This window comes from Dermacentor albipictus, chromosome 2 (assembly GCF_038994185.2).
Source record: "Dermacentor albipictus isolate Rhodes 1998 colony chromosome 2, USDA_Dalb.pri_finalv2, whole genome shotgun sequence".
In the NCBI taxonomy this organism is placed as follows: domain Eukaryota; kingdom Metazoa; phylum Arthropoda; class Arachnida; order Ixodida; family Ixodidae; genus Dermacentor; species Dermacentor albipictus.
The window spans coordinates 19,951,807-19,979,365 of NC_091822.1; the positions used below are offsets into that span (position 1 = coordinate 19,951,807).

At 46.3% G+C, this 27,559-nt stretch overlaps 1 protein-coding gene and 1 long non-coding RNA gene across 6 annotated transcripts in view; one reads left to right on the forward strand and one right to left on the reverse strand.

Annotated features, from left to right (window-relative positions):
- SerT (Serotonin transporter) overlaps window positions 1–27,559 on the reverse strand; it is a 515,765-nt gene that overhangs the window by 401,367 nt on the left and 86,839 nt on the right. For all 3 annotated transcript variants that reach the window (XM_070533507.1, XM_070533506.1, XM_070533508.1), the window contains exon 3: window positions 21,397–21,610. In XM_070533507.1, the coding sequence (XP_070389608.1) occupies window positions 21,397–21,610 (214 nt within the window). The remainder of the gene's footprint in view (window positions 1–21,396; window positions 21,611–27,559) is intronic.
- LOC139055897 (uncharacterized) lies at window positions 92–27,430 on the forward strand. 3 transcript variants are annotated; one of them, XR_011511981.1, is made up of 5 exons: window positions 92–255; window positions 20,627–20,684; window positions 25,211–25,344; window positions 26,108–26,193; window positions 26,686–27,430. It is a non-coding gene; the product is annotated as an uncharacterized lncRNA (long non-coding RNA). The 3 variants fall into 3 exon arrangements; XR_011511982.1 differs by lacking the exon at window positions 20,627–20,684 and having other exon boundaries at window positions 26,054–26,193; XR_011511980.1 differs by lacking the exon at window positions 20,627–20,684.

Sequence of the window (27,559 nt, forward strand, 5' to 3'; positions counted from 1 at the left end):
CTTTCAATCAGTCATCCCTCCCTCTGTGATAGTACAGATATAACTAAAAGGCACGCATCACTTTCAATTACTTCCTGCGGAAACTCAGCATGCGTATTCGTGTGATGCTAAGTTACTGTTCAAATGATGAGCAGTTGATGCAGCTGCAAGCAACGCGTGCGATGGCCACTAAGGGTGCCGTTCATGGAGCGCCAAACATTCGTCAGTGCCTGCTTATGCATCCCGGCGCCCTACCTCATTGTGTCGGCGTCCTCGGTAAGCGATTTTCACTTCTCAGCGCTGCACACGCAAGGCTGAATAAACTCACAGAGTGGCACTCCGCCTATCGCGCAACCGCACCGTCTGCCGATGTCTGGCGAGCGCCCGATACGCGCCGGTAGGGTGAAAAATTGGCGCATAGGTTTTCGGGGGCGCCGTCGAGAGGTCCATTACGCGGCGGGGAGATAAGCGCACCGTCGGGAGACCGATAAGCGACAGGTGGCATCGATCACCTCGCCTTATGGGAGGGCCGCACGATACCGCGTTGCAACGTTAGCGGCAGATCAACACAGAGAAGAACGTGCCGCTTTACAGGATGCAAATTCAGATTATTGAGGTAATTCTGGTTAGTGTTTGTCGCCTAAGCTGCCGTTTTTCGTTCGGCCTGAGCTACAACAATGCCGTATTTGCTCAGTTAAGTTTTTTACTTATTTGAGATGCGATAGTTAGGAAAATTGTAGCTTCTTTCAGCTCCACAGTTGAAAAGAGCCAGAAAAGAAAGTAAAATGGAATAGCTGTGAGTGGCAGTGGCCCACACTTCTATGGCTGCACGTAGTACAAGCATACCCAGCCAGGCGAACGGGACGAAAGCCGACGCGGTATCTGTACACAACAGCTTAGTAACAAGTGCGACCGGACGAGGACAGAAAAGAATTTGACACACACACAGCCCTATCTTTCAAGCATAAGTTTGTAGCTTCGCTCCTGCTGGACATATATACATAACGGGGCGATCTAATCAAAAATAAGAATATCAGTGTTTAGAGGCACCAACCAAGGAACCGACACATCTCAAACAGCACAATCTCAACTTGTTAAGTAACGCTTATCTCGATGAATCGAGAAACCGCATTTCTTCATCCGATAGCGCTGCCGAAGATAGGTTGCCGTGTTTCAAACACTTCTTTGTCTTCGTTCGGTCGGGCTGCACTGTGATATCATCATCATCAGCCTGGTTGCGCCCACTGCATGGCAAAGGCCTCTCCCATGCTTCTCCAACAATCCCGGTCATGTTCTAATTGTGGCCATGCCGTGCCTGCAAACTTCTTAATCTCATCCGCCCACCTAACTTTCTGCCGCCCCATGCTACGCTTCCCTTCCCTTGGGATCCAGTCCGTAACCCTTAATGACCATCGGTTATCTTCCCTCCTCATTACATGTCCTGCCCATGCCCATTTCTTTTTCTTGATTTCAAATAAGATGTCATTAACTCGAGTTTGTTCCCTCACCCAATCTGCTCTTTTCTTATCCCTTAACCTTACACCTATCATTCTTCTTTCCATAGCTCGTTGTGTCGTCCTCAATTTGAGCAGAACCCTCTTCGTAAGCCTCCAGTTTTCCGCCCCGTAGGTGAGTACTGGTAAGACGCAGCTGTTATACAGTTTTCTCTTGACGGATAAAGGCAACCTGCTGTTCATGATCTGAGAATAGCTGCACAAAGGGACCCCAGTCGATTTTATTATTCTGATTATTTCAGTCTCATGATCCGGATCCGCGGTCACTACCTGCCCTAAGTAAATCTATACCTTACCCCTTCCAGTGCCTCGCTACCTATCGTAACCTGCTGTTCTCTTCAAAGACTGTTAAACATTACTTTAGTTTTCTTCAGAATAATGTGTAGTCCCATCCTTCTACTTTGCCTGTCCAGCTCAGTGAGCATGCATTGCAACTGTCTCCTGAGTTACTAAGCAAGGCAAAATCATCAGCGAATCGTGGCAAGTTACTAAGGTATTCTCCATTAAATCTTATCCCCTATTCCTCCCAATCTAGGTCTCTGAAGACCTCCTGTAAACACGCTGTGAGTAGCATTGGAGAGATGGTATGTCCCTGCCTTACGCCCTTCTTTATTACGCATTTTGTTGCTTTCTTTATAGAGGACTACGGTGCCTGTGGAGCCGCTATAGATATGATTCAGTATTTTTACATACGGCTCGTCTACACCCTGGTTCCGTATTGCCTCCATGACTGCTAAGGTTACGACAGAATCAAACGCTTTTTCGTAATCAATGAAAGCTGTATATGAGGGTTGGTTATATTCCGCACATTTCTCTATCACCTGATTGATAGTGTGAATATGCTCTTTTGTTGAGTAACCTTTACGGAATCTTGCCTGGTCCTTTGGTTGACCGAAATCTAAGGTGTTGCTGATTCTATTTGCGATTACCTTAGTAAATACTATGTAGGCAACGGACAGTAAGCTCATTGGTCTATAATTTTTCAAGTCTTTGGCATCCCCTTCCTTATGGATTAGGATTATGTTGGCGTTCTTCCAAGATTCCGGTACGCTCTAAGTCATGAGGCATTGCGTATACAAGGTGGCCAGTTTTTCTAGAACAATCTGCCCGCCATCCTTCAGCAAATCTGCCGTTACCTTATCCTCCCCAGCTGCCTTTCCCCTTTGCATAGCTCACAAGGCCTTCTTTTCTTCCGGCGTTACATGTGGGATTTCGAGTTCCTCTAAACTATTCTCTCTTCCATTATCGTCGTGGGTGCCATTGGTATTGTATAAATCTCTATAGAACTCCTCAGCCACTTGAACTATCTCATCCATATCAGTAATGATATTGTCGGCTTTGTCTCTTAACGCATATATCCGATTCTTGCCTATTCCTAGTTTCTTTTTTACTGCTTTTAGGCTTCCACCGTTCCTGCGAGCATGTTCAATTCTATCCATATTATACTTCCTTATGTCAGCTGTCTTACGCTTGTTCATTAACTTGGAAATTTTTGCCAGTTTTATTGTGGCTGTAGGGTTTGAGGCTTTTATACATTGGCGTTTCTTAATCAGATCTTTCGTCTCTTGCGCTACCTTACTAGTATCCTGCCTAACGAAGTTACCACCGACTTGTATGGCACGTTCTATAATGATGCCCATAAGATTGTCGTTCATTGCTTCAACACTAAGGTCCTCTTGCCGAGTTAGGGCCGAATATCTGTTCTGTAGCTTGATCCGGAATTCCTCCATTTTCCCTCTTACCGCTAACTCATTGATCAGCTTCTTATGTACCAGTTTCTTCCGTTCCCTCCTAAAGTCTAGGCTAATAGGAGTTCTTACCATCCTATGGTTACTGCAGCGCACTTTGCCGGGCACGTCCACATCTTGTATCATGTCAGGATTAGCGCAGAATGTGAGGTCTATTTAATTTCTTATCTCGCGATTCGGGCTCCTCCACTTCCATTTTCGGCTATCCCGCTTGCGGAAGAATGTATTCATTATGCGCATATTATTCTGTTCTGCAAACTATCTATATGGATACAACAATCGAACCCCGGCCCTCGGTCCCCAACAGCTGCGAAGCAACTAACCAAGGCGGCGGTCAGAAAATGACGCAGCAGGGGGTGCTAAGAATCTCTGGTTCCGAACAGGCCGCCATTTGAATCTGAACCTGGCAACGTGTAACGTTCGAACGTTATCTATTGAGGCTAGTCTAGCAGTGCTAGTAGTGGAATTAGCGGGCAGTAAAGGGCATATAATAGGGCTTACTGACGCTAGGAGGACACAAGAAGCATATAAAGTGTTAAAAAGTGGGCACGTCCTGTGCTATGGGGGCTTAGCGGAGAGACGAGAACTAGGAGTAGGATCCTGATTAATAAGGATATAGCTGGTAACATACAGGAATTCCAAAGCATTACCGAGAGGGTGGCAGGTCTTGCTGTGGAACTTCATAAGAGGTACAAATTGAAGGTCGTACAGGCCTACTCCACTACATCCAGTTATGATGACCAGGAAGTCGAAGGCTTCTATGAAGACGTGGAATCAGCAATGGGTAAAGTGAAAACAAAATACACTATACTGATGGGCGACTTCAATTTCAGGGTAGGCAAGAAGCAGGCTGGGGAGAACTCAGTGGGGGAATATGGCATGGATTCTAGGAATAGCAGGAGAGAGTTACTAGAAGAGTTCGCAACTAAATAAAGCACTTTTTTTGGGCTTCCAGTGATGCAGCTTAGCTGTACCAGGAAATACTTGTACTACAAATATTCGCAAACTCTAGAGTGTGCAAGCACAAGCACTTAGAACTTGCCTCGGTCTCCCAAAAACTACATCCTCGATTGCGACAGTGGCCATTGCCAGAGACGCTCCTTTGACAGTCTACATTTTTGCAGATCTCTTGAGAGCACACATCCGCCTTACAGCCTTGCCAGCTACGCTTGCTTTCTGTGAATTCTCGAAGTTTTGTGAATAAATTAGATAAACATAAAGACTTGTTGCAGCTGTATGATCCACATGTCTGCGTCATAACAGAAACTTGGCTGAATGAGTTTATTCGAGACGATGAAGTTGTTTCGCCGGCCTATCAGCTGTCCAGACGGAATAGAGGCTCGCGTGGTGGCGGCGTAGCTGTCATTGCTCGAAAAGGGGTCCTACTACAAGTACTTGACAAGATTCATAACCACGAAAGCCTGTTTTTAAGAGTCGAGTTTTTTTATATTACGTTTGTTCTTGTCGCTGTTTATCGCCCTCCCGATACTGATGACTTGTATATGACCCAATTGTACGATCACGTGCTACAATTTCAGGGAAAAAGTATCATAATAACCGGCATTATTAATTTGCCCTTCAATTATTGGCAAGAGCTTCATTATGGTTGCTCCACCCCTGGAGACGCCATATTGGACTTTATGCTTTCCCTTAGCCTCGAGCAAGTCGTGAAAGTAAACACAAGAGGAAATGCAGTCCTAGATCTTTTATTTATCAGTGACATTTTCGAGGGAGGCACTCTGCTAGTTGAGGAGGGTATTTCCGATCACAAATTAATTTTCTACTCATGGATTAAAGAAACTGATAGGCAAAAAAATGCTTCTGTGATAAACGTTATCAAGGATTTCGCTCGGGTGGATGATGTGGCCATAATAGACTATTTGGATACTCATCCATGCGGTACTATAAGGAATATAGAGGCAGCATGGAAGCGCATTCGTAATGTTATTCACCACTGTATCGAAAACTTTGTGCCACTAAAAGCACTCCGTCAGCGTAGATTAAATGCACGGATCACCAGAGAAATAATTCAGAGTAAAAGAAAATTAAAATGGTGGAGGAAGAAACGTAAAACAGAATTCGAGCAGTTCAGACACCTTAAATACGGTTTGTTATGGAAAGTCAGGCAAGCTAGGAATATTTTTTTCTACAACAGCCTTGCGGAGTTCATTAAAAACGATCCTTCTAAGTTCTGGCGCTACTTAGGGAACACAAAAGTCGAAGTGTCCAAATTGAATGTTGATGGTGTCATTCAGACAGATCCTTCTAGCATAGCGGAGACCTTTAACGAGTACTTTCAAAGTGAATTTTCTGAGTATAAAGAATATGAGCCACGAACCACCGCATCGGACCTCCCGCAGGGCATTCGGGTAACGCATGAAGGGGTTTTGGCATTGATTTTAAATGTTGGTACGCGTAAAGCTACTGGGCCGGACGGTGTCCCGAACCTATTTTTGAGGCGATATGCCGAACAAATTTCTTGGTACCTAACAGAGCTCTTTAACTTTTCACTAGAAATGGGCGAAATACCTGATGATTGGCGTCTGGCGCGAGTCGTTCCCATACACGAAAAGCGCAGCCGTCTTCTGCCTTCTAACTACCGCGCTGTCTCAATGACCAGTCAATGCTGTAAGATGTTAGAGCATATGATTGCTAAGCACATACAAGGCTTCCTCTCCGAACAGAAAGTTTTATCGGTTCATCAGCACGGGTTCAGAAAGGGTATGTCAACAGTTACACAGCTGGTATCGGCATTGCATAATTTGTTTAGTGTTCTTGACATGACTGGCCAAGTAAATGTATTGTTTATGGACTTTTGCAAGGCATTTGACAAGGCACCGCACAATAAATTATTGTTTAGGTTGGAGAGGATTGGCCTTCCACTCTTTGTTGTTAGGTGGATTTCCGCGTACCTTAATCATAGGCAACAGTTTGTACAAGTGCAGGATTTTTCTTCCAGTGTGCAGCCAGTTACCTCGGGGGTTCCACAGGCGAGTGCGTTAGGGCCATTGTTGTTCCTAATTTATGTTAATGATTTAACGAAGGTAATACCAAAGGATGTCTCAATCAGACTATTTGCTGATGATTGTGTGGTTTTTAAAACAATCTCGAATGCAAATGACCACGCCTCTTTACAAGCAACTGTTCTGGCAATTCACGACTGGTGTGAGAACTGGGGCATAGAAGTGAATAGGGAAAAAAAACTGCTATTCTACGTGTAACAAGGAAGAAATGTCCGAGTACCTTCACTTACCACATTAACGGCAGCACTATAAAGGAGGTTGATAAATATAAGTACCTGGGGGTAACTCTTACCAGTAATCTTTCATGGGGTGTGCACATTTCAGACATCTGTGCGTCAGCTTTTCAAAAGCTTTGTTTTCTTAAGAGGAAACTTAGAAATGCTCCTCCAAGTGTTCGGCTTCTAGCTTATAAAGCATGTGTTAGGTCGAAGTTAGAGTACGCGTCTGCGCTGTGGGACCCACATGTAAAGAAGGATATAATAAATCTTGAGGGTGTTCAAAGAAAGGCTGTACGGTTTATATTCGGAAAATATAGAAGGACGGATTCACCATCGTCTCTGATGAAACGTAATAACATTACAACATTGGAGATACGTAGAAAAATAAACAGACTTTTGGTACTTCACAATTTTATGTCCGGGAAAATCGCCCTTTCTGAATCAAGTTATGTTCAAGCTGCTGCTACTAGAAAAACAAGGCACACTGCAGCAGAACATTTACTGAGACCTATTTTTGCGAAAATGAATTTCTAGAAATACAGTTTTTTTCCCTAGAACAGTTAAAGAGTGGAATGAGTTGCCAGCAAGTGTTACCAAGGCCGAAGACTTTTCGGCAGAACTGGAACGTTTCTTTGGCGAGAAATAGGTACTTGCAATTGTATAAATGTAGGTATTTGCTGCTGGTTTAGTTCTGTTCTGTCTGTTTTTTTTTGTTTTGTTGAAAATTGCTTCATTCTGTTAGCACTGTTGCTTTTGCCCCTTTTGCTGTTTGCGAATTTATTGCTGTTATTTACTGTTTGCCATTCCGAAAATGCCCCTCCTGCTTGAGCCAAAGAATTGGCCTGCAGTATGGTTAAATAAATAAATGAATAAATAAAAATAAATAAATCCGACACCTGGATTTGATTCCCTCCCACCATCTTGCTTGCTTGCCAGCAAAAAGGCCACATTCAACTTTTGTCAAAAGTATTGTAAGACATCAGTCCTACTTGCCAGCACAATTTCACCTTCTACGCGATTATCTGACCCATTGTGGTGTCTGCACCGGCCGCAAGTGCAGTTGACAATTTCAGGCATCAGAAATAAGGCTGAAGCTCCGTTGCAATCTTGAAACACGCAACTTTGGAACACATATATTCACAACGCGCACAGATTTGGGCAACATGTCTACGCAGATTGTTCGGTAAAACTCAACAGCTCTGCTGCTGCAGTCATCATCCCGGCAAAATCTGAAGAAATCAAATAGAAACTTCATGTATGACCACAACGACGCGTGCAGAACTTGCGGCACTCCGTGCTGCACTTGATTTCATTAAGCAGGAACCACCGTAACAATGGACACTCTTTAGTGACTCCAAGGCACCACTTCACCACGGACACGATGAACAATTGGCCTCATAAATTCAACAGATATATCATTACAGCCATGACAAGGGACACAACATAATCTTTCAATGGCTTCCAGGACATTGTAACATCAGCGGGAATGGCCACAGCCCCGAAACCGCCCGATCTGAGCATAAAGGTGGACAACAAGTCTTCATTCTGCTTTCGCGAACCGACGCTGCAGCTGGGCTGCGATTGATGTCCCGTGATTGTACTTGCCCCTGTGGGGGGTGTCTCGAACATTTTCACCATGTGTTTTTCGCGTTCGTTGTTTCCGGACATACGGTGCTCCTCCCGCCTGCTTTACCAGGACGTGAACAGACCATGCTGTACCGTCTTTGGCTAGGCGTTGCCTCTACAAACTCACATGCTTTCCTTATTGGAATGGACAGTGTCCCTCCCACACGTACTCTGTCCTTACTCTCTCCCTTTCTTCTTCTTTCTATTCCCTTTTCCCCTACCCCCAGTGTAGGGTAGCAAACCGGATACTCTTCTGGTTAACCTCCCTGCCTTTCCTGTCCTTGCTTTCTCTCTCTCTCTCTCTAACAGCCCCCGTGTGACACATGCGACAGCGATGAGACGCTCGCTGTCTACCCGTGATATAGTGCCCAGAGAAAAGTGCAAATACAAAAAATAGTCCCAAAAGTCCCAATATACAAAGACGGCGATCGCTCAAGCCCTTCTAGTTACCGACCAATATCCGTGCTCAGCGCCATTAATGTACTTTTCGAGAAAATCCTTGCGAATCGAATCAATAGCTTTATACACAAATATAACATAATTTGCCCACAGCAACATGGTTTTCGGCCAAACCATGCAACCTCATCAGCGGTGCAGTCTTTAGCCCACATTATAAACAGTGCTTTAAATGACAACAAACTTGTAGCTGTAGTCTTTCTAGATTTAAAGAAGGCTTTCGATACGGTCAACCATTCCATCCTTTTGTACAAGCTAAAGCACTACGGTTTTCGGGAACGGATTTTTTATTTGTTTTCTAGCTACTTCAATGAACGTCATCAGATAGTCGTCATAAATGATGTCTCATCGTCACCACAACGTATTCATGCAGGCGTGCCCCAAGGGTCTGTTTTGGGACCCATACTTTTTTCTATATACGTTTCCGACCTTCCACGTGTCTTAAAATTCGGAGAAATGCTGATGTATGCAGACGACACTGCTATAATAATTACAGGCAATAGCATCGAGGAAATACAGTCCAAAGCAAACGCAGATTTGGCAAACGTCTCTAAATGGTTTACAGCCAACAAGCTTACTGTAAATGTCAAGAAAACAAAATATACTATATTTCACTCCCGCAGAAAACAAGTAGATGCCAACTCTGTAAACATTAGTATTGACAACTCTGTACTAGAATATACCCCGTGTTTTAAATATCTTGGCGTAATCTTTGACAGTAACCTTCACTGGCAAGACCATTTATTAGCAGTTGGGGCGAAGGTGGCATCGGGGTGTTATAAACTGCTTCAAGCACGTGACTTTTTTGACACAAGCACATTACGTATTTTATATTTCTCCTTTATCCATAGTCATCTATCATACTGTCTGGAATCATGGGGATGGACCTACAATAGTTATCTCCAGCCAATCAGAAAATTGCAGAAACGATCATTACGAATAATGACGCTATCTAAGCAGGATCACCCCAGCAACCCATTATTCCACGATCTACGCATATTACCCTTCGATTCACTACGCCTCCTAAAAACAGCAACTGTCGTAAACAGTATCGTAAGAAACAACCACCCCTTCCATATGTCCCTCTTTCATACATCATCACGTACTACCAGAAATGTATTATTGGGCAACTTTAATCTACCTCCCACGCACAACGTTTATGGAAAACGACGGCTATCATTCACTGGTGTTCAGATATGGAACTCTCTTCCACAAGAAATAAAATACGCTCAAAATTTTGCACTTACAGCTAAAGAATTCTTTCAGCGCATGCTTTAAACAAGCTACAAGACATCTATCTGCTGTTTACATTTCATTTATTATATATAGCGTGCACGATGTTTTTGAATTGAATCAACTGTTTCTTGCTATGCCTTATTTTGTGTCATATGTATTATGTATATATACGCCTCTCCACTTTTCCAAGTTTTTTATTGTTTATGCGACGAAGTGTCTGCATTATGTAATTTCATTTCTTGGACCCATAACTAGCCTACGGCTACGGGTCCAAACAGTACTGGACACACTTTTATTGTATTTTCATGGAAAAATAAAGGAATTTGAATTTGAATTTGAATTTGATGTGCGGAGTAATGGACCAGTTGGACAATCGTCCACTATCAGAACTCAAAGCTTTAGGTGGGTACTCCAAAAGAACAACCGCGCTGAAGGCCTTACCAGCGTTATTAAGGTTCCTACGGCCTACGGGTCTATAGGATAGACATTAGGAACGCCGCCCCTACCGCTCTATAGCCTAAGCCCTGTGTTCGTGCTCGTCTCTCTTTGTCTCTATCTTCCCCTTCCACTCTCTTTCTCTTTTTATCCCCCATAACCCTTCCCCCGTGCAGGTAAGCCAATCGGAGCTACCTCTGGTTAACCTCCCTGCCTTTCTGTGTATTCTTTTCTCTCTTTGTCTCTATGTGAACGAAAGCGAAGGGGAGGACATGCGGGGTATCCGAGGCGGCTTTGCTGGTGCTACAATATACCCCCCCCCCCTCTGTGTTCCCTGGAAATTTCCGATATCCTGGCCTTCCCAACTACAACCGGGGGGGGGGGGGGGGGGGGTGCCTGACAGAAGACGTATGGGCCCCGAGTGCCAGACTACAGCTACTGAGCACCAATTCCAGATCACCGCCCATTTATTGGCTTCCTATGGCGCCAAGTGTGTTTTTGAACACATGAGTCTTCACTTTGAATTGGCGATACGATATTTCCTCTTATCGCCAGGAATAAAGACGACAAAACGCAGCGATGGCTGGCGTGATACATCAGCTTGAGCTTCGGCCGAAGTGCAACAAGCGTACTGTTTGCACGCTCGCGTAAACAAACTGGTACGGCCGTGCTAGGTTCACTTTCACTACATTCATTGCTCAGCCAGACAGTCATAAATTATTCATTTGTGCACCCAAGCAAGCATTTACGAGATTCGTGCTGTCGTACTTCTCTTCGACCACCAATCTCCACACAGCGATCACCCGCAGTTATGAAAGGAAAAGCCCTTCAATCAGCGACCGCAGGTATTGCATTTGTGAGACAACCAAGTTTTGTGTATAATTTGCACAGAATGATATAATAAAGGTTTCTTAATAGACCGAGGTCCAAAAAAGTGTCGCGAACAAAATAAACAAATTTACAATGTCTCAAAAAATACGATAGTGCAACTGTCTTAGATGGAGCAGTAGCTACCACTGCTCCAGCTCTGCTTCACACTGCGTCTCTGCTTCACACGGAGAACTAAATGGTTCGATTCACAATGCATACAGGTCTTTCTTTTTTAGAGTAGAAGAAACATTATAAATATGCAATTTCACTGGGTAGAGTAAATATATTTTGCCTGGGCTTCTGCTCATTACATGTGCATGCGAAAGAAAAAGTTCTTGTTTCTCCTTGCTTTCTTTTAAACTGCCCGAAGGAATTATCACTGTAACAATGTGGTATTCGTACTAATTATTGAATTGCTCATTTTACATGTTATGCGCCCTCATTGCAGTCTTATATGAGCAAATGTATCAATTAAATACAATTGTTCTTATTTTCTTTAACCAAAAGAACACCGCCAACAAACTTTCTTTAAACATCTTTCTTCAAACGTAAGAGAAAACAGAGCCTACCAACGTTTTAATATTTTCTTTAAAACTTTGAGAAACGAAGAACCCAGCCTTTGAGACGCAAACACAAGGAGAGAAGTAGACAGACGCACGCTGGATCAAGTTTAATGAAAACAACCACACAGTTCGCAGGGCAGCCACAACACGCATGCATCGTAGATACCGCGTGACTATCAACAAAACACAAAATGACATCTAGTAACCACATTTTTTTTTAAAAAGGCTATCTCTTTCCTTGCCAGCGATAACGAGCGTACACTAACATATTGACTGCGACCAGGTTTTTGCATATGGTACGCCTCGATCGCTTGGCGTTCTGTATAGTGTTATTCCCTTGGTGATAATTTGCATGTCCTCCAGAACAGTTGAATAGCCGCACACTCGGCATGAGTAGGCAGGTTTGGCCCTCCTCCTGACGTGTTGGCCATTTCGTGCTCTTTTAAGCGGACATTAATACAGGGCCCCGTCTGGCTTATATACACGCGACCGCACATCAACGGTATACGATAAACAACATTTTTGATGCAAGTTGTGAACTTGTGGCTGGTAGTGCAGACACTCCTAGCTTCACTTAAATGTACGATTTTCAATCCTAGCACATAGACTTCACATCTTGCATGGAGCAGAGAACACAACCCGAACGCCGTGCCTCGTGGTAACTTTTTTCGCATTGCGTGAAACCCTGTGGATATAGGGAATGAGTTCCACTCGCTTACCGTCCTATTGGCAGTGCTAAGTGCTCTGCCTTATATTCTTTAAACTTCTGTTTCTTTCTGGAACTTCTGATCTTTACCTATCGTCCACGATTGCTGAATTTCAGGATGACTTGTTTGTGCAAAAGAATGGTATCTGCGAAGGGTCCAGTGTGGGACCCGTCTTATGCAACATTTTTCTTTCAAATTTTGACAAAGCTCCGAGCAGCTCTTTAAATGACGATAGGGTAGTCAAGGTCTTCAGGAATGTTGACGATTCTTGGATCTCGTCAAACCTGAAGGACCCTTTGGAACTAAAATCGGTCCCAAGTGATATTTTTCGCTCCTTTAGAGCATGCACGAAGGCTCTAAATTTTACGAAGGAACTGGCATCAGACATTGCAATTAGGTTTTGAGAAATAAAACTAACGTTCTCTAACAATGGTCACGTCTACTGAATGTATGCGCCTCATACCCAGAAACAGCTTCTACCGTTCCAGTCGTCGCACTCTAATCCGGTGAAGTGTGGCATAGCCATCCTTTGCATAACAAGGCCCTCAATAGAAGCTGCCATCATTCAATGAAGCGAAGTTTTCATGAGCAGATTAAGCGTCTACAGGTGGTCGGTTTTTCTGACACTGCCCTTAAAGCAGTGGCCGAGACAAAACTGAAAAAGTTGAAAAAAGAAACAGAAGGCAGAGCACTTCGCACTGCCAATGAGGACCATAAGCTAGTGCAAGTTATGCCCTATATCCAGAAGGTTTCCCACAATGTGAAGGAAGTTGTAACAAGGCACGGCGTTCGGATTGTGTTCTCGGCGCCATGCAAGATGTCTAGTCTATGTGCTAGGATTGAAAATCGCAACGCTAAGAGTGCCTGCAGTACCAGCCATAAGTTCACAACTTGCATCAAAAATGTTGTTTATTGCATACCGTTGAAGTGCGGTCGCGTGTACGTAGGCCAGACGGGGCCCGGTATTAATGTCCGCCTAAAAGAACACGAGACCACCGCCACGTCAGGAGGAGGGCCAAACCTGCCGGCTCATTGCCGAGTGTGCGGCTATTCACCTGTTCTAGAAGAACCGCAAATTATCGGCAAGACAGCCACACGATACCAACCAGAAGTCATTGAAGCGTACCATATGCAAAAACATAGTCACTCAATGTGTTAGTGTACGCTCGCCATCGTTGTAAAAGAAAGAGATAGCCTATTTAGAAAAATCTGATTACTAGATGTCATTTTGTCTTTTGTTAATAGTCACGCGGTATATACGACGCATGCGCGCTGCGGCTGCCCTGCGAACTTCTGTGTGGTTGTTTGCATTAAACTTGTTGCTAGTCCCAGCGTGTGTCTGTCTACTTCTCTCCCGGTGTTTGCGTCCTAAAGGCTGGGTTCCATCGCTTTTAAAGTATGTAGAACAAACTTTTTCAAAGAAAGAACAGAGCCAACCAACTTCCTTTCAGGTTTCAATTTACCCGCCATGTCACCTGTAAAAACTAGTATCAGGTCCACTCGGACATTTCATTTACTAAGTTTCATTTACTAAGTTGCGATAATCCGTCGATAACAATTCGCGGCGCTGGTGCGTTTCGTTGTGCAGTTTTCTGCACTTGAAACATGGAAGCAGCGTGTTGCGCAGAGGGCACTCATGCTGTTATACGCGGCTTTTTGTCTACATATTTTTTTGCCTGTAGCTTTTGCGCGTTCCGCGCTATCTCCGTTGACTGACTGCCGTCGAGCCAACTCGGGTAAAACTCGGGTGAACGAGAAACTCGGCGCATCCTGCATAGCACCCCTGGCGACATTCTTCGGCGTAAGCAGCCGCTCAAGAAACAGTCGTCCACTCCGCAGTATTTGCATGGCTTTGTGTGGAGCTATTGTAGGCGTAGGTGACATAAGGCAGAATGCGATCCCAATTCGAGTGGTCAGATGAAACATACATGGCCAACATGTCGCCAAGGGTGCGGTTGTCATCCCATTAGTTTGAGGATGATATGCCGTGGTAGTGCGGTGAATGATGCGACACTCCTTTAGCAATGCTGAAATGACGCCTGAGTTGAAAGCGCGACCGCGGTCGCTCAGTAGTTCTCGAGGCGCTCCAGGGCGTAAAATCAGGCTTTGAAGGATAAAACTGGCGACGTCTTTTGCTGTGGCAGATGCTAGGGCTCCAGTTTTAGCGTACCGCGTGAGGTGGCGGATAGCAACAATAACCCAGCCGTTGCCACTCGGAGTGTTGGGAAGCGGATTATATAGGTCAATGCCGACGCGGTCGAACAAGCGCGCGGGGCATAGTAATGGTTGCAGGGGGCCGGTGGCATGTTGAGGTGGCCTCTTTCGTCATTGGCATATGGGCAGTGGCGTAGCTAGGTCGTCTGGCACCCGGGACCTATAGGTCTTCTGTCACCCCCCCACCCACGGGTGTAGTCGAGGAAGGCGGGGATATCGGCAATTTCCGGGTGTCTTCAGACGTATATGAACCCCCCCCCCCCCCTGGCCCCGTGCACCCGGGGCCCACGCCCCCCCGTTGCTACGCCACTGCATATGTGGCATCACCGGACATACTGGCGAACGAAACGGTACATACCGCGCCAGTAGTACCGAAGCTGGAGGCGGGAGTATGTCTTTCATACACCAGCGTGGCCGCATTGTGGGTCGTCATGGAACGTGGCACAGATGTCGGAGCAGAGGTGTCGGGGTATAACAAGCAACCACTTGCGGCCGCTCGAATTGTAGTTGCGGCTGTACAGCAGGTTATCCTGAATGATGAAGTGCGCGGCTTTACCACGAAACGTCCGAGAGATCGGCGCTGGCGACTGCTTAGACTGGAAGTCAATAAGCGAACAGTTTTTTGGAGTCACGATGCAGCAGGTCCGTAAGCGCCTAAATAACTGCCCCACAGGATGTTATGAAGCACCTGTGAAAATTTATGAGTGCCAGAAACTCGCGCAACGTTCTCGAGGAGGTTGCAGTTAGGAAGTCCTCGATTGCCCCCAACCGTCATTCCAGTAGCTTGAGACCTTGAGGAGAACTGCGATGGCCGAGAAAATGCAGGGCTTCAACTCCGGAAATGCATTTCCGGGGCTTCAGGACTAGGCAGTGTTCATCCAGTCGCTGAAATAGAAGGCGAAGGTGCTTTTTGTGCTCTTAGCCTGTACGACTTGCATCGAGAATGTTGTGAAGGTAGACGAAAATCAATGGGAGGCCATGATTAACCTCGTTCAGGAACCTTCGATAAGTATGCGCCGCATTCTTCAAACCGATAGGTATAAGAAGAAACTCAAATGGGCGAAATGTAGTAGTGATTGCTGTGCTCGGAATGGCGCTGGGTTTGACACGAATTTGGTGGTATGCGCTCATCAAATCGATCTGGCTGTATATTTTGGACCCTGTGACATGAGCGACGAACTAATGTTTGTGGGGAAGGGCATATTGACGCGGAGTAGTGATGCCATTCAAAGCTCGGGAATCACCGCAAGGGCGCCAGCCCTCAGTGTCCTGCTTTGGGACCAGATGGAAAGGAGAAGACGAATTGTTGGAGGAAGGACATATACCGCCGAGCTGACTCATGTGTGCGAACTCACGGCGGGCGACTTCCAAACCTCCACCCAGCGAGCCTCCATGGCCGCGCGGCGATAAGTGGGCCGGTGGTTGTGATATGATGCGTCAGCTTGTGTTTCAAGGGCAACTCATCGTTTCGGGGCTTATTGAGTTGCGGATACTTAGCAAATACCTTGTTGTACGTTGAGACCGGCCGAAAAGTACCCAGGTGTGTTTGGACTGCAGGCTAAGTACAGCGAGGGATGGGACGTTATCCTTTATACACCGATCGCAAACACTCATATATGGGCCGAAAATGGCTGAGGAAGTCCACTCCCACTATTGCAAAGCTCTCTCTGTGCAAGCGCCGTAGACCGATGTAAATCGTTATTGACTGGAGCCCATGCGAAGCGGTTGCCGTGTTGCTCACCGCGTGGAGCGTGGGTGTGGATTCGCCGCGTTGGCGATTTGCGGCAGTGGCGGGAACGATAGACAGCTCGGCCCCGGTGTAGACGAGGAGGCGCTTGCCGGGGATGCGGTCGACAATGAAGCATAGGTCGCTTGGGCGAGGGCTGATGTCGCATGCCGCCATTAGCGAGTGGCCGCTGCGTTTCCTGTCACGAACAGGGCTGGGTGAGACACTTCCTTGTTCGCGAAAGCGATGGTGGTACTCGCCCAACTGGCGCAGCGACTCCCTAGGTGCGCTGCGGGACTGTGAAGGCGAATGGTTGCGCCAAAGTGGGTCGCCAATGTTCCACCTGTCGTCAGCTTCTCCAGTGCACTGGTCAGGCGCTCGACTGATTCGGTGTCCTGGCTCTGAGACTCGCGCAGCGGTGATAGGTAGCTGGGACGCAGACGAGCAGTCGCATATGCGATCAGTGAGTGCCGCTAGGCGATCAACACTTGTCTCGTCAGAACCCGCAAGCACCATGCGTGCGGACTGTGGCAGGCGGTGCAAGAAGAGCTCGCCCAAAATTGGAAGCTAGCTCTCGTTTGCCGAGTGGCTACCCAGCAGCTGACGCAACTTGTGCAGGAGCTGTGACGGTCGCTGGTCGCCGAGCTCCTCGAAGAGAAGCTGCTGAAGCCTACTGTTTGCAATTTCTCGAGGCGCTGCAGGACCGCACCTTTAGGGTCGTCGTATGCTGCGGGCGAAGGCGTAGCCACTAGCAAGCCGTCTATGGCGTCAACAATGTCGGAGGGTAGCGCGGCGACGACGTGCAGGTACCTCGATGTCTGTGAGGTGATGCGCCGGAGTTGAAAACGGGCCTCTACTTGCATAAGCCCAACTCGAGGATTCTTGTGCCAAAAATTGGGAAGCTGAAGCGCTGCGGCGGTGGCAGGAGACCTAATCGTGGCGTCTTCTCTGTCAGCAGGGGTAGGAGCAGCATCGTCGATGGCAGTGTTCGAAAAAAAAAACGCAAATGTCCTGGCTCCCCACTTCTTCGGACCTCGGTTTAGCGGAGGCGCGTAATACACGTTTTGACAGGTTGAGAACGAAGATTGGACTGGCTTTATTCCACAGTAAGACAGGTTTGCCGAGGGACAGTGGTGGTGCCCTATAGGGCAGCCACTCACGTTCCAGGAAAAAGCAGGGGGCACTCAACCCCACGAGGAGGCCGGGCGAGGCAACTGAATTTCACAGAACGGGGGACAAATCATCGTGACAGACGGTCGCTACACTTGAAAAGTGATAAAATGGCTGAAGAACTTCAAATAAACTTCCAGTTGGCAGGCAGCGCTTGTCTGTGGTATTTGTTTCTTTGTGACCTTGTTTTATTCTCGTTGTTCCTCTTCAGTTCCAAATATGAGCCAGCTAGTCCTCATCAAGACCTTACAACGCTTAATCTAATCGCGAAATAAAAGTTTAATCCTTTACGCAATTCATATCATGTAACAAAATTATAGAGTGAAATTTGAATGAAATCTATTGCGTAGTTTTGCGAGGTCTGCTATAATTATTGTATGCTGCTTGTTCATTTATCTATATGTATGTGCAATGTCTAGGCGTCTCTGGTATGCGCTATTTTTGCTGCAATTGCATTTTAGTTCCAGTATTCGTTTGCTTTATGCGTCACGTTCTTTTGAAAGCGTGCTGTACATATAACTTGTCTGTAATACTTTTTGTCGATCGTAAAAGAGGGTAGGACTCGCGCCAAGCTGAGCCTAAGCTTTTTGCTATAGCTTTTATCAAGATGTCTGTGTCTGTGTGGACGCGTGTTTGTGTAAGCATTGGTGCGTGTGTGCGTGTTTCTATGACAGGGCTGCTGAGTAAATAGCTATGCGCTGTTGAATCCTTGATCATAATTACGTTCAGCTCTTCTCAGCTCTTCTAGTGAAAGAGACGGGGGATACTCTTCGTCTAGCATGGGCCCTATAACGTAAAACTATTCCAATATGTTTCTATTCCAATCTCCTGACGTCAAATTTGCGTAATCACCGACGCAAACACCGGGCGGTCACCCACAGGGTTGTCTGTACAGACCAATCAAACAACCTGCTCGTTCATAGGAGGTCACTTTTGTTTGCTTGAAAAACGAATAACATTGCCTACAATGAGCGGCTTGTCGTATCTAATTGGCTGACAAGAGGCGAGGAGAACGCTCAAGTGGAGAGGAATCCGCTGGGGCAGAGCCAGTGGACTGAAAATCGATAACCTGATGAAGAGGGTGGTGCCGGCGTCTGCGATTGGTCGGCTTTCCCTTACTTAGCTTGTGGTGGCTGGTGGAAAATCGCGGCGGCATGCAACGGAAACTTAAGAATGACGCTAAAACTGACCCTCAGCAAAGAAGAGTTGGCAGAATGAGATGGTAAACGTGCCGAAAGTGCTCGAAAACGTTACACGGCCACGCAAGAAGTATTATTATAGGCAAATACACCCATGCTCTCCTGCAGGTGCGAGTAGCCAGCGTCTCAGCGATCGGCGGCAGCCATCTTCTATTCCTTTCGGAACGGGGCAGCCTGCGGCTATTCCGAAGAAAATTGAGTTTTGTTCGGCATATTAATGCATCTTTATCGCGTACACGTCACTTTGACGCGGTGAGCTTGTGCGGTTTTGTGACGTCACGTGACAGGCAGGTGAAGTGGGTGCAGCCCGAAAACTTTTCACCAATAGCCGAGGGCTAATGCCAAAAAGGGTCGAATCAGAAATAACTGTTTTTCTTTTTTCGGCTAAATCATGCATAATCAGTGTGTACACAATATATCAGATGGGGAGCTATCGCGGTTCTCGTGATGCCGCGTGACAGACAGGTGAAGTGGGCGTGGTCGAAAGAAATTTTTTACCAATCGTGGAGGGCTGATGGCAGCATTGGAATAGAAAAGCTTGGAACACTTTTACGTTATAGCGCCCCATATTTCGAATATTTGTTTTTCTACGTCCCCAACGTCTCAAAGATGTGAAACCACGTGCACTATATAACGTTTGTTGCAGTATATACAGCTGTAATGAGCTTGCTATGAATTCATGACTTTCATAGCAGGATATTACAGTACAAACAGCTCTACGAAACAGTGCAGCATGAATTCCCAGTTTAGACAAAGTGTGGGTGCATCTTGCCCAGTAAGTTCTGTTTGAGAGCAAGCAAGGTGGCAAGTAAAAGTATTTGGCTGTGCGATGGAAAGGCTACCTTCCTTGATGACCCGTCCAATGAGTAGCTATCCACAACTATCTTTTCGAATTCATGATCGCTCATCCATTTCTGAGACGACCTTCCCTATAGAGCGGTACGCTATCACTGTTCAAAATGCAAACATAAATAATGACGAACGTATAATGGTTTCCAGCAAGTGCAGACGCGAGCACAAGAAGTAGAAACAGATAGGACAACGCTAGACTTACAACTGAAGTTTATTGTGAGAACATTCCACAAATCTCCGCCACACATGCGTATATGGTGAACGTATAACCATTACATGTTCCCCATGCATCAATTGACCCAGTGAACTACTCTAATAATGACGTTGTTCTTCGTAATCTTTAGCGGCTGTGTTGCTCTATTCTGTTTCCTTCTTTTCTTTTTGAAGTAGCTGGAAAGTTTCAATGACCTGTCAGTTTTCTTGTTATGCCTATCCGTCTTGACAGCCCGGACAACAAGACTAGGCGAAGGTGTATGCCAGGTCAAAACCGCAGCCAAAGCTTAAGCTTGCATGCGGTGTACGTATACGTCCTTATGTGGTACTGCATTTCAGATACCGCCTGATTATCGAGGTTGCACCGATCACAATGCGCAGTAGCGCACGTGTCGTCAGTCGCCCACTCTGAAGAAGAATGTCGACTCTTGTTTGATCTGCCTTTTCGTTGTATTATTTCAGTCTATACGCATTGAACCACACCCGTAGATGGTCAGCGCTCGTGCTTGTTGCTTGTACTTTTTGCTTATTTTCTTGTGCACGCCCTGCTTTTGCGCTATTTTCGTGGCGTCTGTTAGGGCTACTAAATCAGCAGTAGTGGTACGATGTCGACGTGAGGTGGAGTGGTGAGCGCCCATAAGGGTGACTGACAAATGGGTATGAAGAGTGGTTGGAGAGGCCTTCACTGTGCAGTGGATATAAAGCGTACATATGATGGATAATTGCCGAACGACATTAAGAGCGTTTATGCCGTGGGTGAGTGGTGTGGCACCAAATGAGTCATTCCTGCTTGTTGAAATGGTAGGTTTCTAAAGTTCAAATACTGATGAGGAAGCCATACACCCTGGAAATCTATGTAACACGAAGCATTTTGCAGGCTATCAAGTCGAGTTTGCAGTCCCGGAAACTATCATTAGTCGACACAAGGAGTCAGTGTAAGTATAGCAACTGTGTGTGCAAAGCAAACAGGCGTGACACAATGACAGGACTTGGCGATCTTACGCCACCTTTGCGCTACTAAACACTGTACATCATCATCATCATCATCATCATCATCATCACCACCACAAAAACAAGAGTATGGCATGATGACAAAAATATTGGCTGGAGAATGACAGTGGCGCGATGGCATGACATCAGTTGACTGTGACGACTTGGGAAAAATTACACCCTAATAATGACGCCAGCGGTGTAATAAAAAAGACAGCCAGTGGTGGCGCTCTGGGAGCTGAGGTGACGCAGGCAAACTGGAAGGGTCTGTAAAACACAGCCTCCTGGCAAGCTCATCCCAAAGAAGGCGCGATGTGAGACATACCAGAAATTACAGGGTTGTGATAAATAAGGCTCCTGCTAAAAAGAGGATGTACGACATAAGCAGGATGCAATAGCATTTGCATTTCCTGAGGTGTTTGAGCAGTCTTATTTTTGTTTGGCTTCTTGAACGCTTGTGCAGTTGTTTGTGTTAGAACTGTCTGACTGATTTTATTGTTTTCTGTCATATTTATTTACTTTTTATTTGCCAACTATTGAGGAATAAGTGGGGCGACCTAAAGGTGTCAACCGGTCTACTACATCATGCCGCGAAAAAAAAATAAGAGAAAAAGAAAGTACTTCTGGAGTGCCAAGCACAACTGATAAAGGACTCACTCGAAATATTCCTGTGCCGGGCTCGTAGCCAGTCCGGTGGCGTTTGCGCGTTCAGCCAGCGTACGGCAAGTCGCCGTATTCCAGGGGTTGTCGCACCGTGTCCAGGGCAGCTCGGAGGCGAGTGACGCCACAAGGTAGTAGAGTGCCCAGGCGATCACCGTGTTGTAGTACATGGCCATGTACAAGTCAAGGATGCAGATGGCGTACCCAATGCCTGCAGAGGGTGCAACAACCGCGTTGGAAATGGCGTTACGACAGTTCGCGTGCCAAAAATGTTCAGTGAACCTGTTTTCGTCAAATCTTCGTGAAAGGCAGGGTTTGATCGTCGCCTGGTATTGCCAAGCAGGAGACTCTGCTGCCCTTTCCCACGTGTGAGTGTTAGGCCACTAGTGGAAGAAATTTGCGCGTAGTGGCAAGATTTCAGAACTGCCTTCTATTGGACCGCCGTAGCCGTGCCTCGTTAGTCAACAGCGATGATGTGTTCGTTACCAACACAGATAAACATTGCGAATTTTTAAACATTGCTTGAGAATCCACATCGCAGCGAAGTAAATTCAAAAGAACAGACTGGTGGGCTAGTCGCCGCTGCATGGGCTGAGATAACGTGCAAGAGAGCACGTAGGACAACTGAAGATGACGAAGACACATCGCTACCAGCAAATGAGTCTTTATTGCAGACGGTTAATACATAAATACCATTGCACAAAAGGACGAAAAAGCCAAAGTACTAACATAGATTAATTTTCGGCATAATCAGCCACCTAGGCCGCTACCGCCATCGTAACAGGATTTCATTTTTCGACGAATAAACAGACGGGCAGCTTAAACAATTATTGCTTCTAATCACTTCCAGTTTTTTCTTCATAACATCTTTATTAACCTGATCCGTGTTTCTGGACATCACTTTTGATCTGTCAAACAAGGAATTACAGCCATAGCGCAAGCAGTGTGCGGCTGGATGGCGGGTCTTTGCCACATTGCCAACATTCTTATGGTATCTTCGACTGGCCGCCTCCATTCCCCGAAGCAGAGTCGGGCAGATCCGGCGTTCCCCGAACTCAGAGGTAGAGGACAAGCGCGCAAGCAGAGCGTGCGACTTGCACTCGGAAGAGGAAACGGCAGATGCGAAACTACGTCCCATGTTCCCCATGTCAAAAGCTCATGGCGCTGCCGGGAAAACCGGCGGACGCGTCGTGGGACGAGTGTTCGTCGAGACGCCAGGTTGCCTAGGTTACGGTGGACTGTTACCCATGGAGTTTCATACAATATATTTGATGTAGGAAACTCTATGCCGTCGCGAACAGCAGAGACGATGTGCTGCGATGGCGTTGCCGGAAACGCTTTAATATTATTACGATATCATCGAGCGATGCTCATGAGACGAGCCGCCGCGAGAACGACGAAGTTCGTCGGTGCCCTTGTCACGAGCGAGTGTCAGCCTGGCTGCCTCGTTCCTTTGTAAATAGCGTGTAAATAGCATCTTTCGTCTGTGTATTTCCACACGTAACATTTCTGGTGGAGGTGCTGGGTGGCTGCGCAATGTGGTGTGAGATACGGCGGCTCTTAGCCTGTTCAATAGAGCATAAATTTACCGCCTCCTAGGACCGCCAAACGAACAGCCTGACTGAGTGTTTGAACCGCACCCTTACAGGCATGCTATACAAATACGTTTCAGACGACCACCATGACTGGGACCTGGCTCTACCTTACATTGCCTTTGCACACAACTCTTCCCGTCTCGAAACTTGGCTTTTCCCCGTTTTACCTCTTGTATGGCCGCGAACCGACGCTACAACTGGACACTGTGCGTCCGTCCGCCACAGCTTCAACTAGCGATTATGCCTGTGATGCAATCGCCCATGCTGACCATGCTTGCCAACTTGCGCGCGCTTGTCTACAAGTGTCTCTAGACAAGAGGAAACAACGCTACGACATCCGTCACCGTGATGTCCATTTTGTGCCCGGTGCCCTCGTGTTGCTTTGGTCACCATCGCGTAAAGTCGGCTTTGTGAAAAACTGCTTTCCTGTTACACAGGCCCATATCGCGTGATGCGCAAAGTGACCGATGCCACCTATGAAATCATTCCAGCCACACCCCCTACGTCCTCAGCTGTCACAACCAGTGACATTGTCCACGTTGCCCGACTCAAGCCCTACAACTCTCCATGCACCTTGGATATTTAACAGCACCGTGACGGCGCTTTTTCCGCCGGGGGGTAATATTACGATATCATTGAGCGATGCTCAAGAGACGAGCCACCGCGAGAACGACGAAAAAGTTGGTCGGTGCCCTTGGCACGAGTGAGTGTCAGCCTGGCTGCCTAGCTGCAGTGTAAATAGCGTGTAAATAGCATCTTTCGTCTGTGTATTTCCACACGTAACAATATCGACGACTGCTCCGACGACAGCGCTCGGAGCGCCTCAGCACGCTCGAAGATGTTCGACCGAGAAGAACCAGCCGAAAGCAGGGCGCGCGCCCTCTTTCGACGAGCAAAAGACAACGCCGCTCGCGAGACGAGCGCGCGACCAGCAGAAGATTCCATCAGAATGCTCCCGATCGTGGAGGAATTTATCTTCCCATCTGCACAATACATTTCTTACTGGAGCCCATGCATGAATCAAACTGTTGTCTCTGTTTTTTATCGCACCCGTGACGGTTCTGTGTAGTATTGCTTTATTTATTTACTTCCTTATATCCAGTAGGCTTATGGCCACTGTAAGGGCACTAAAGAGGGCAGTAGAGGATCACAACGAGTAGCAACATCAACATCAGATTATTTAAAATAATGTCACCATGTGCAGATAAAATTTTCTTGCAGCATTGTTATACGGCAGATCTAGGGGAAGGAAATTTAGATTACACAATATTGGAGAAGGTATACAGTACGTAAAAAAGATTCTAAGGCAAAAAATTTAGAAGCCCAGAAGACGTGGCAAGCTACTGCTAAAGTGCTTAAGGCAACACCCTGTGCAGGCTACTTCCGTTTAGCTTCGGTCTTGCGTTTACGAAGATCGGCGTCGGCCTGCCGCTTTGCCCGCCTAGCCACGTTGCGCTGTGCCGATGCTTCTCCTTCCGAGGCGTACTTTCGTGGTCGACCACGTGGCTTCGCAGGCGCCACCGGGGTAGATGCTCCTGGATCCGTTTTGCAACACGCAATGGAGACAAGCGAACGCGCGCGTCCTTTTATATATAGTGGCGAGCACTCTCCCGTGACGTCACGAACAGCTAGGCTCCCAGCGCGAACTAGGCGCTCTTGCGTCGCGCCGAGAACACTAGATGGTGTGGAGTACCATCTGAAAAGCTTCCTCGGCGAGGCCTGGGTTCGGATCCTGCTACGGGCAAACGCATTCCGAATTTTCTTTTCAAATCTCCAAGTTTATTGTACCTGAATATGTCGACGTAACCACCTTCTACACATTCTACATATGTCTACACTATACATCGATCTCACACATACTGTGCTTACAATTTAGTATTCCTGCCATTAAATGTACTACCACCGTAGGACACCGGCATAACGCCCAACGAGCCAAATAGTCATTTCGCACTAAAAAGCTAAAGTATACAAACGCAGTTATACAAGTATCAATTAAATTGAAAACTCAAAACAGCTGCAATACAAACCAATGGCAATGCAGTTAGGAAAAACAACATTTAATTGCTATTAGGAACCGGAATAATGCGCACACATGTAAAATAAGCATCCTTGCCATGCAGGAATACATCGTGAAGAAAAAGTAAATAAAGACAATATATTCTAATCTATTGCAAAGAGGACGCGCAACTGTTTTTGGAATTCTTTAATGTTATTAGTTGTAGGTAAAGCTGCCGGTGCGTGGTTCCAGTCCGATGACGGCCTGGTTATGAAAGATGAAGAGCAAGGAGTGGCGCGGCAAAGTGGCATTGCAGACCTTGTGCGGGGATGATCAATGCGTGATGAAATACAGGTAGGTGGCTTTGTGGTTTCAATATTTTCCTGCCGCGAAACCTTCTGTCACCTTTTACTTGTCTCATTCGTAGACATGTTTAGTTTCATCCTGCTATTGCTGAAGCCAAGCGCTTCAAGGAGGCGCGCTCAGCCTAAACCAGAAGCTGAGTAGACAGCTGCAAATTCTAATAAAACATGTCCCACCGTTTCCTTAGCTTTACCATAGAAAGCGCAAGCTGCTCCTTCCTACTGTGTACGTCCTTTTGAAGCTACGTGTTCTAGGGCACACTGATCTCGATTCGACGGGCAAAGAGCTTCTGTTTGAGGTGTCATAAACTTGTTCTTCCCTGATTTAATTTTTCCCTCTTATATATTCCATAGAAGGGATTATTTTCCAGTACCGCCACCCAGGAGTTTGTATTAGACTCTGTGACTTTGCGTTTGAGGTTCTTTGTTCACATGTTGCTTTTTACACCGGTCACATGCGAAAATGTGTAGTATATTCTGTGAAACAAACAGAGTGTAGGGCAATTCGACGTCAGTATGCTAGAGAAGAGAGACTGAGGGAGTATTTTATTTCCCCGATGCTGTGCTTGTAGTCATATTTAAAACATATAGATTACGCTGCCTGTTTTTGGACTGCTTCAATGGTGTTAATGAGGTAAATTTGATGGAAGTTCCAATGACACGCAGCATATTAAAACACTGTGCGCGCATATGTTTCGTAGGCCTGTTGTCTAAGTGAGGGTGGTGACAAAGAGATTTCTTCTGGTGAATCCCAGTCACCTTGGCGCGTCTCCTGCCGCCTTGGTGATCATCGAGTCCTAATTTTACCCCAGGATGCAAGCAAAGAACCAAATTTCCAAATGTAAGTCCTCAAACCATTACACTTTCCGAGATACTCCGAACCACCTCGCACCTTTTGTATCCCCATAGCCCTCTAAGTTTCTTCATGGCTACATTTATCTTACCATTTCCTATTATTGTTTTGTATTGTTATTGTTTTAGCGTGGTTAAGCCAAATGTCAAACAAAAATGGTCGCTTGATGAGGTGGAGTCTAGCACTTAAACAGTTCGATTTTCTAGTGCGGCACAAGAAAGGCAAACGCCATGCCAATGCTGACTTCATTAGCCGCATTCCCTCGTTTTCCTTTTTCTTTATTTTTTTCTCGTGTGCATGCCAGTAAATGCAAGTCCTTTTCATTCTCGTGTTCAGTTTTCACGTGTTCTGCTCCTAGTGAATTGAACAGCCGGGCTTTCCTAAACTTGGGCGCGAGATTGCTTCTGACGTTGTTACCGCGTTTTTTCCGCTCTTTCAAAACGTCCCTTCCGATCCTGTCGTGCCGGCTGACGGATGAAGTCTGCGCCAGAGGTCTGCGGCCCGCCCCTGTCGTTACGTGCTCGGCAGCCTTTCGAGTGCAACGAGCAGTGCTAATTATGAGCGTCACCTCCTCCTGGACGTGTCAACCCCTCTCCACGGACCTATTGTTCGAGCCTGAAGACGCTTGGTGCCTTCTCCACCCTTTCTGCAATGTATAGCTCAACTTCCCCGCCTGTGCCACCAAGCACCTCAATGTCTTTTCCAAACGCAAGGACAATGTGATCTTGCAAAACGCTTCAGTGCTGCGCTTGGACAACCTTGTTGCCCACTTGTTCCCGCCTCCAGTTGTTGAAGAAGCGTCATCCTCCTGAACGCCTTCCGAAAAGGGTAACTTTGGTCGAGCTGTAACATTCGCGGTGCTGGTCGCATTCTACGTTGGTCGCACTAACCTCTATACTAAACCTAAATATGTTTGTATGCCGACGACGCTAGTATATTTCTATATGCTCCAGACTGTCATATCTTACACAATGACGCGAATTCTCTCCTTACTAAGCTTAAAACGTAGTCAGTAGTAAACCATGTAAACACAAACATTAATAAGACGAAAGCTGTAATATTTAGACCTAAATCGAGGCAGCTAAATTCTCATGTAAGCTTAAGTTATGGTGGCGCACCAATAGAAATCACAAATATTATTAAAATTCTGGGTGTTACATTTTCTCAGAACATGCTATGGGATAGTCACATTGATGCTGTCCTAACTTAGTTAGCTCGAGCAGTCGGCATTATTTCCCATTACAGATCATATCTCCCGTATCAAGTAAAGATCCTGCTTTATAATTCCCTATTTTACTCTCATCTTAAAGGGACACTAAAGGTAACTATTAAGTCCACGTGGACTGCTGAAGTA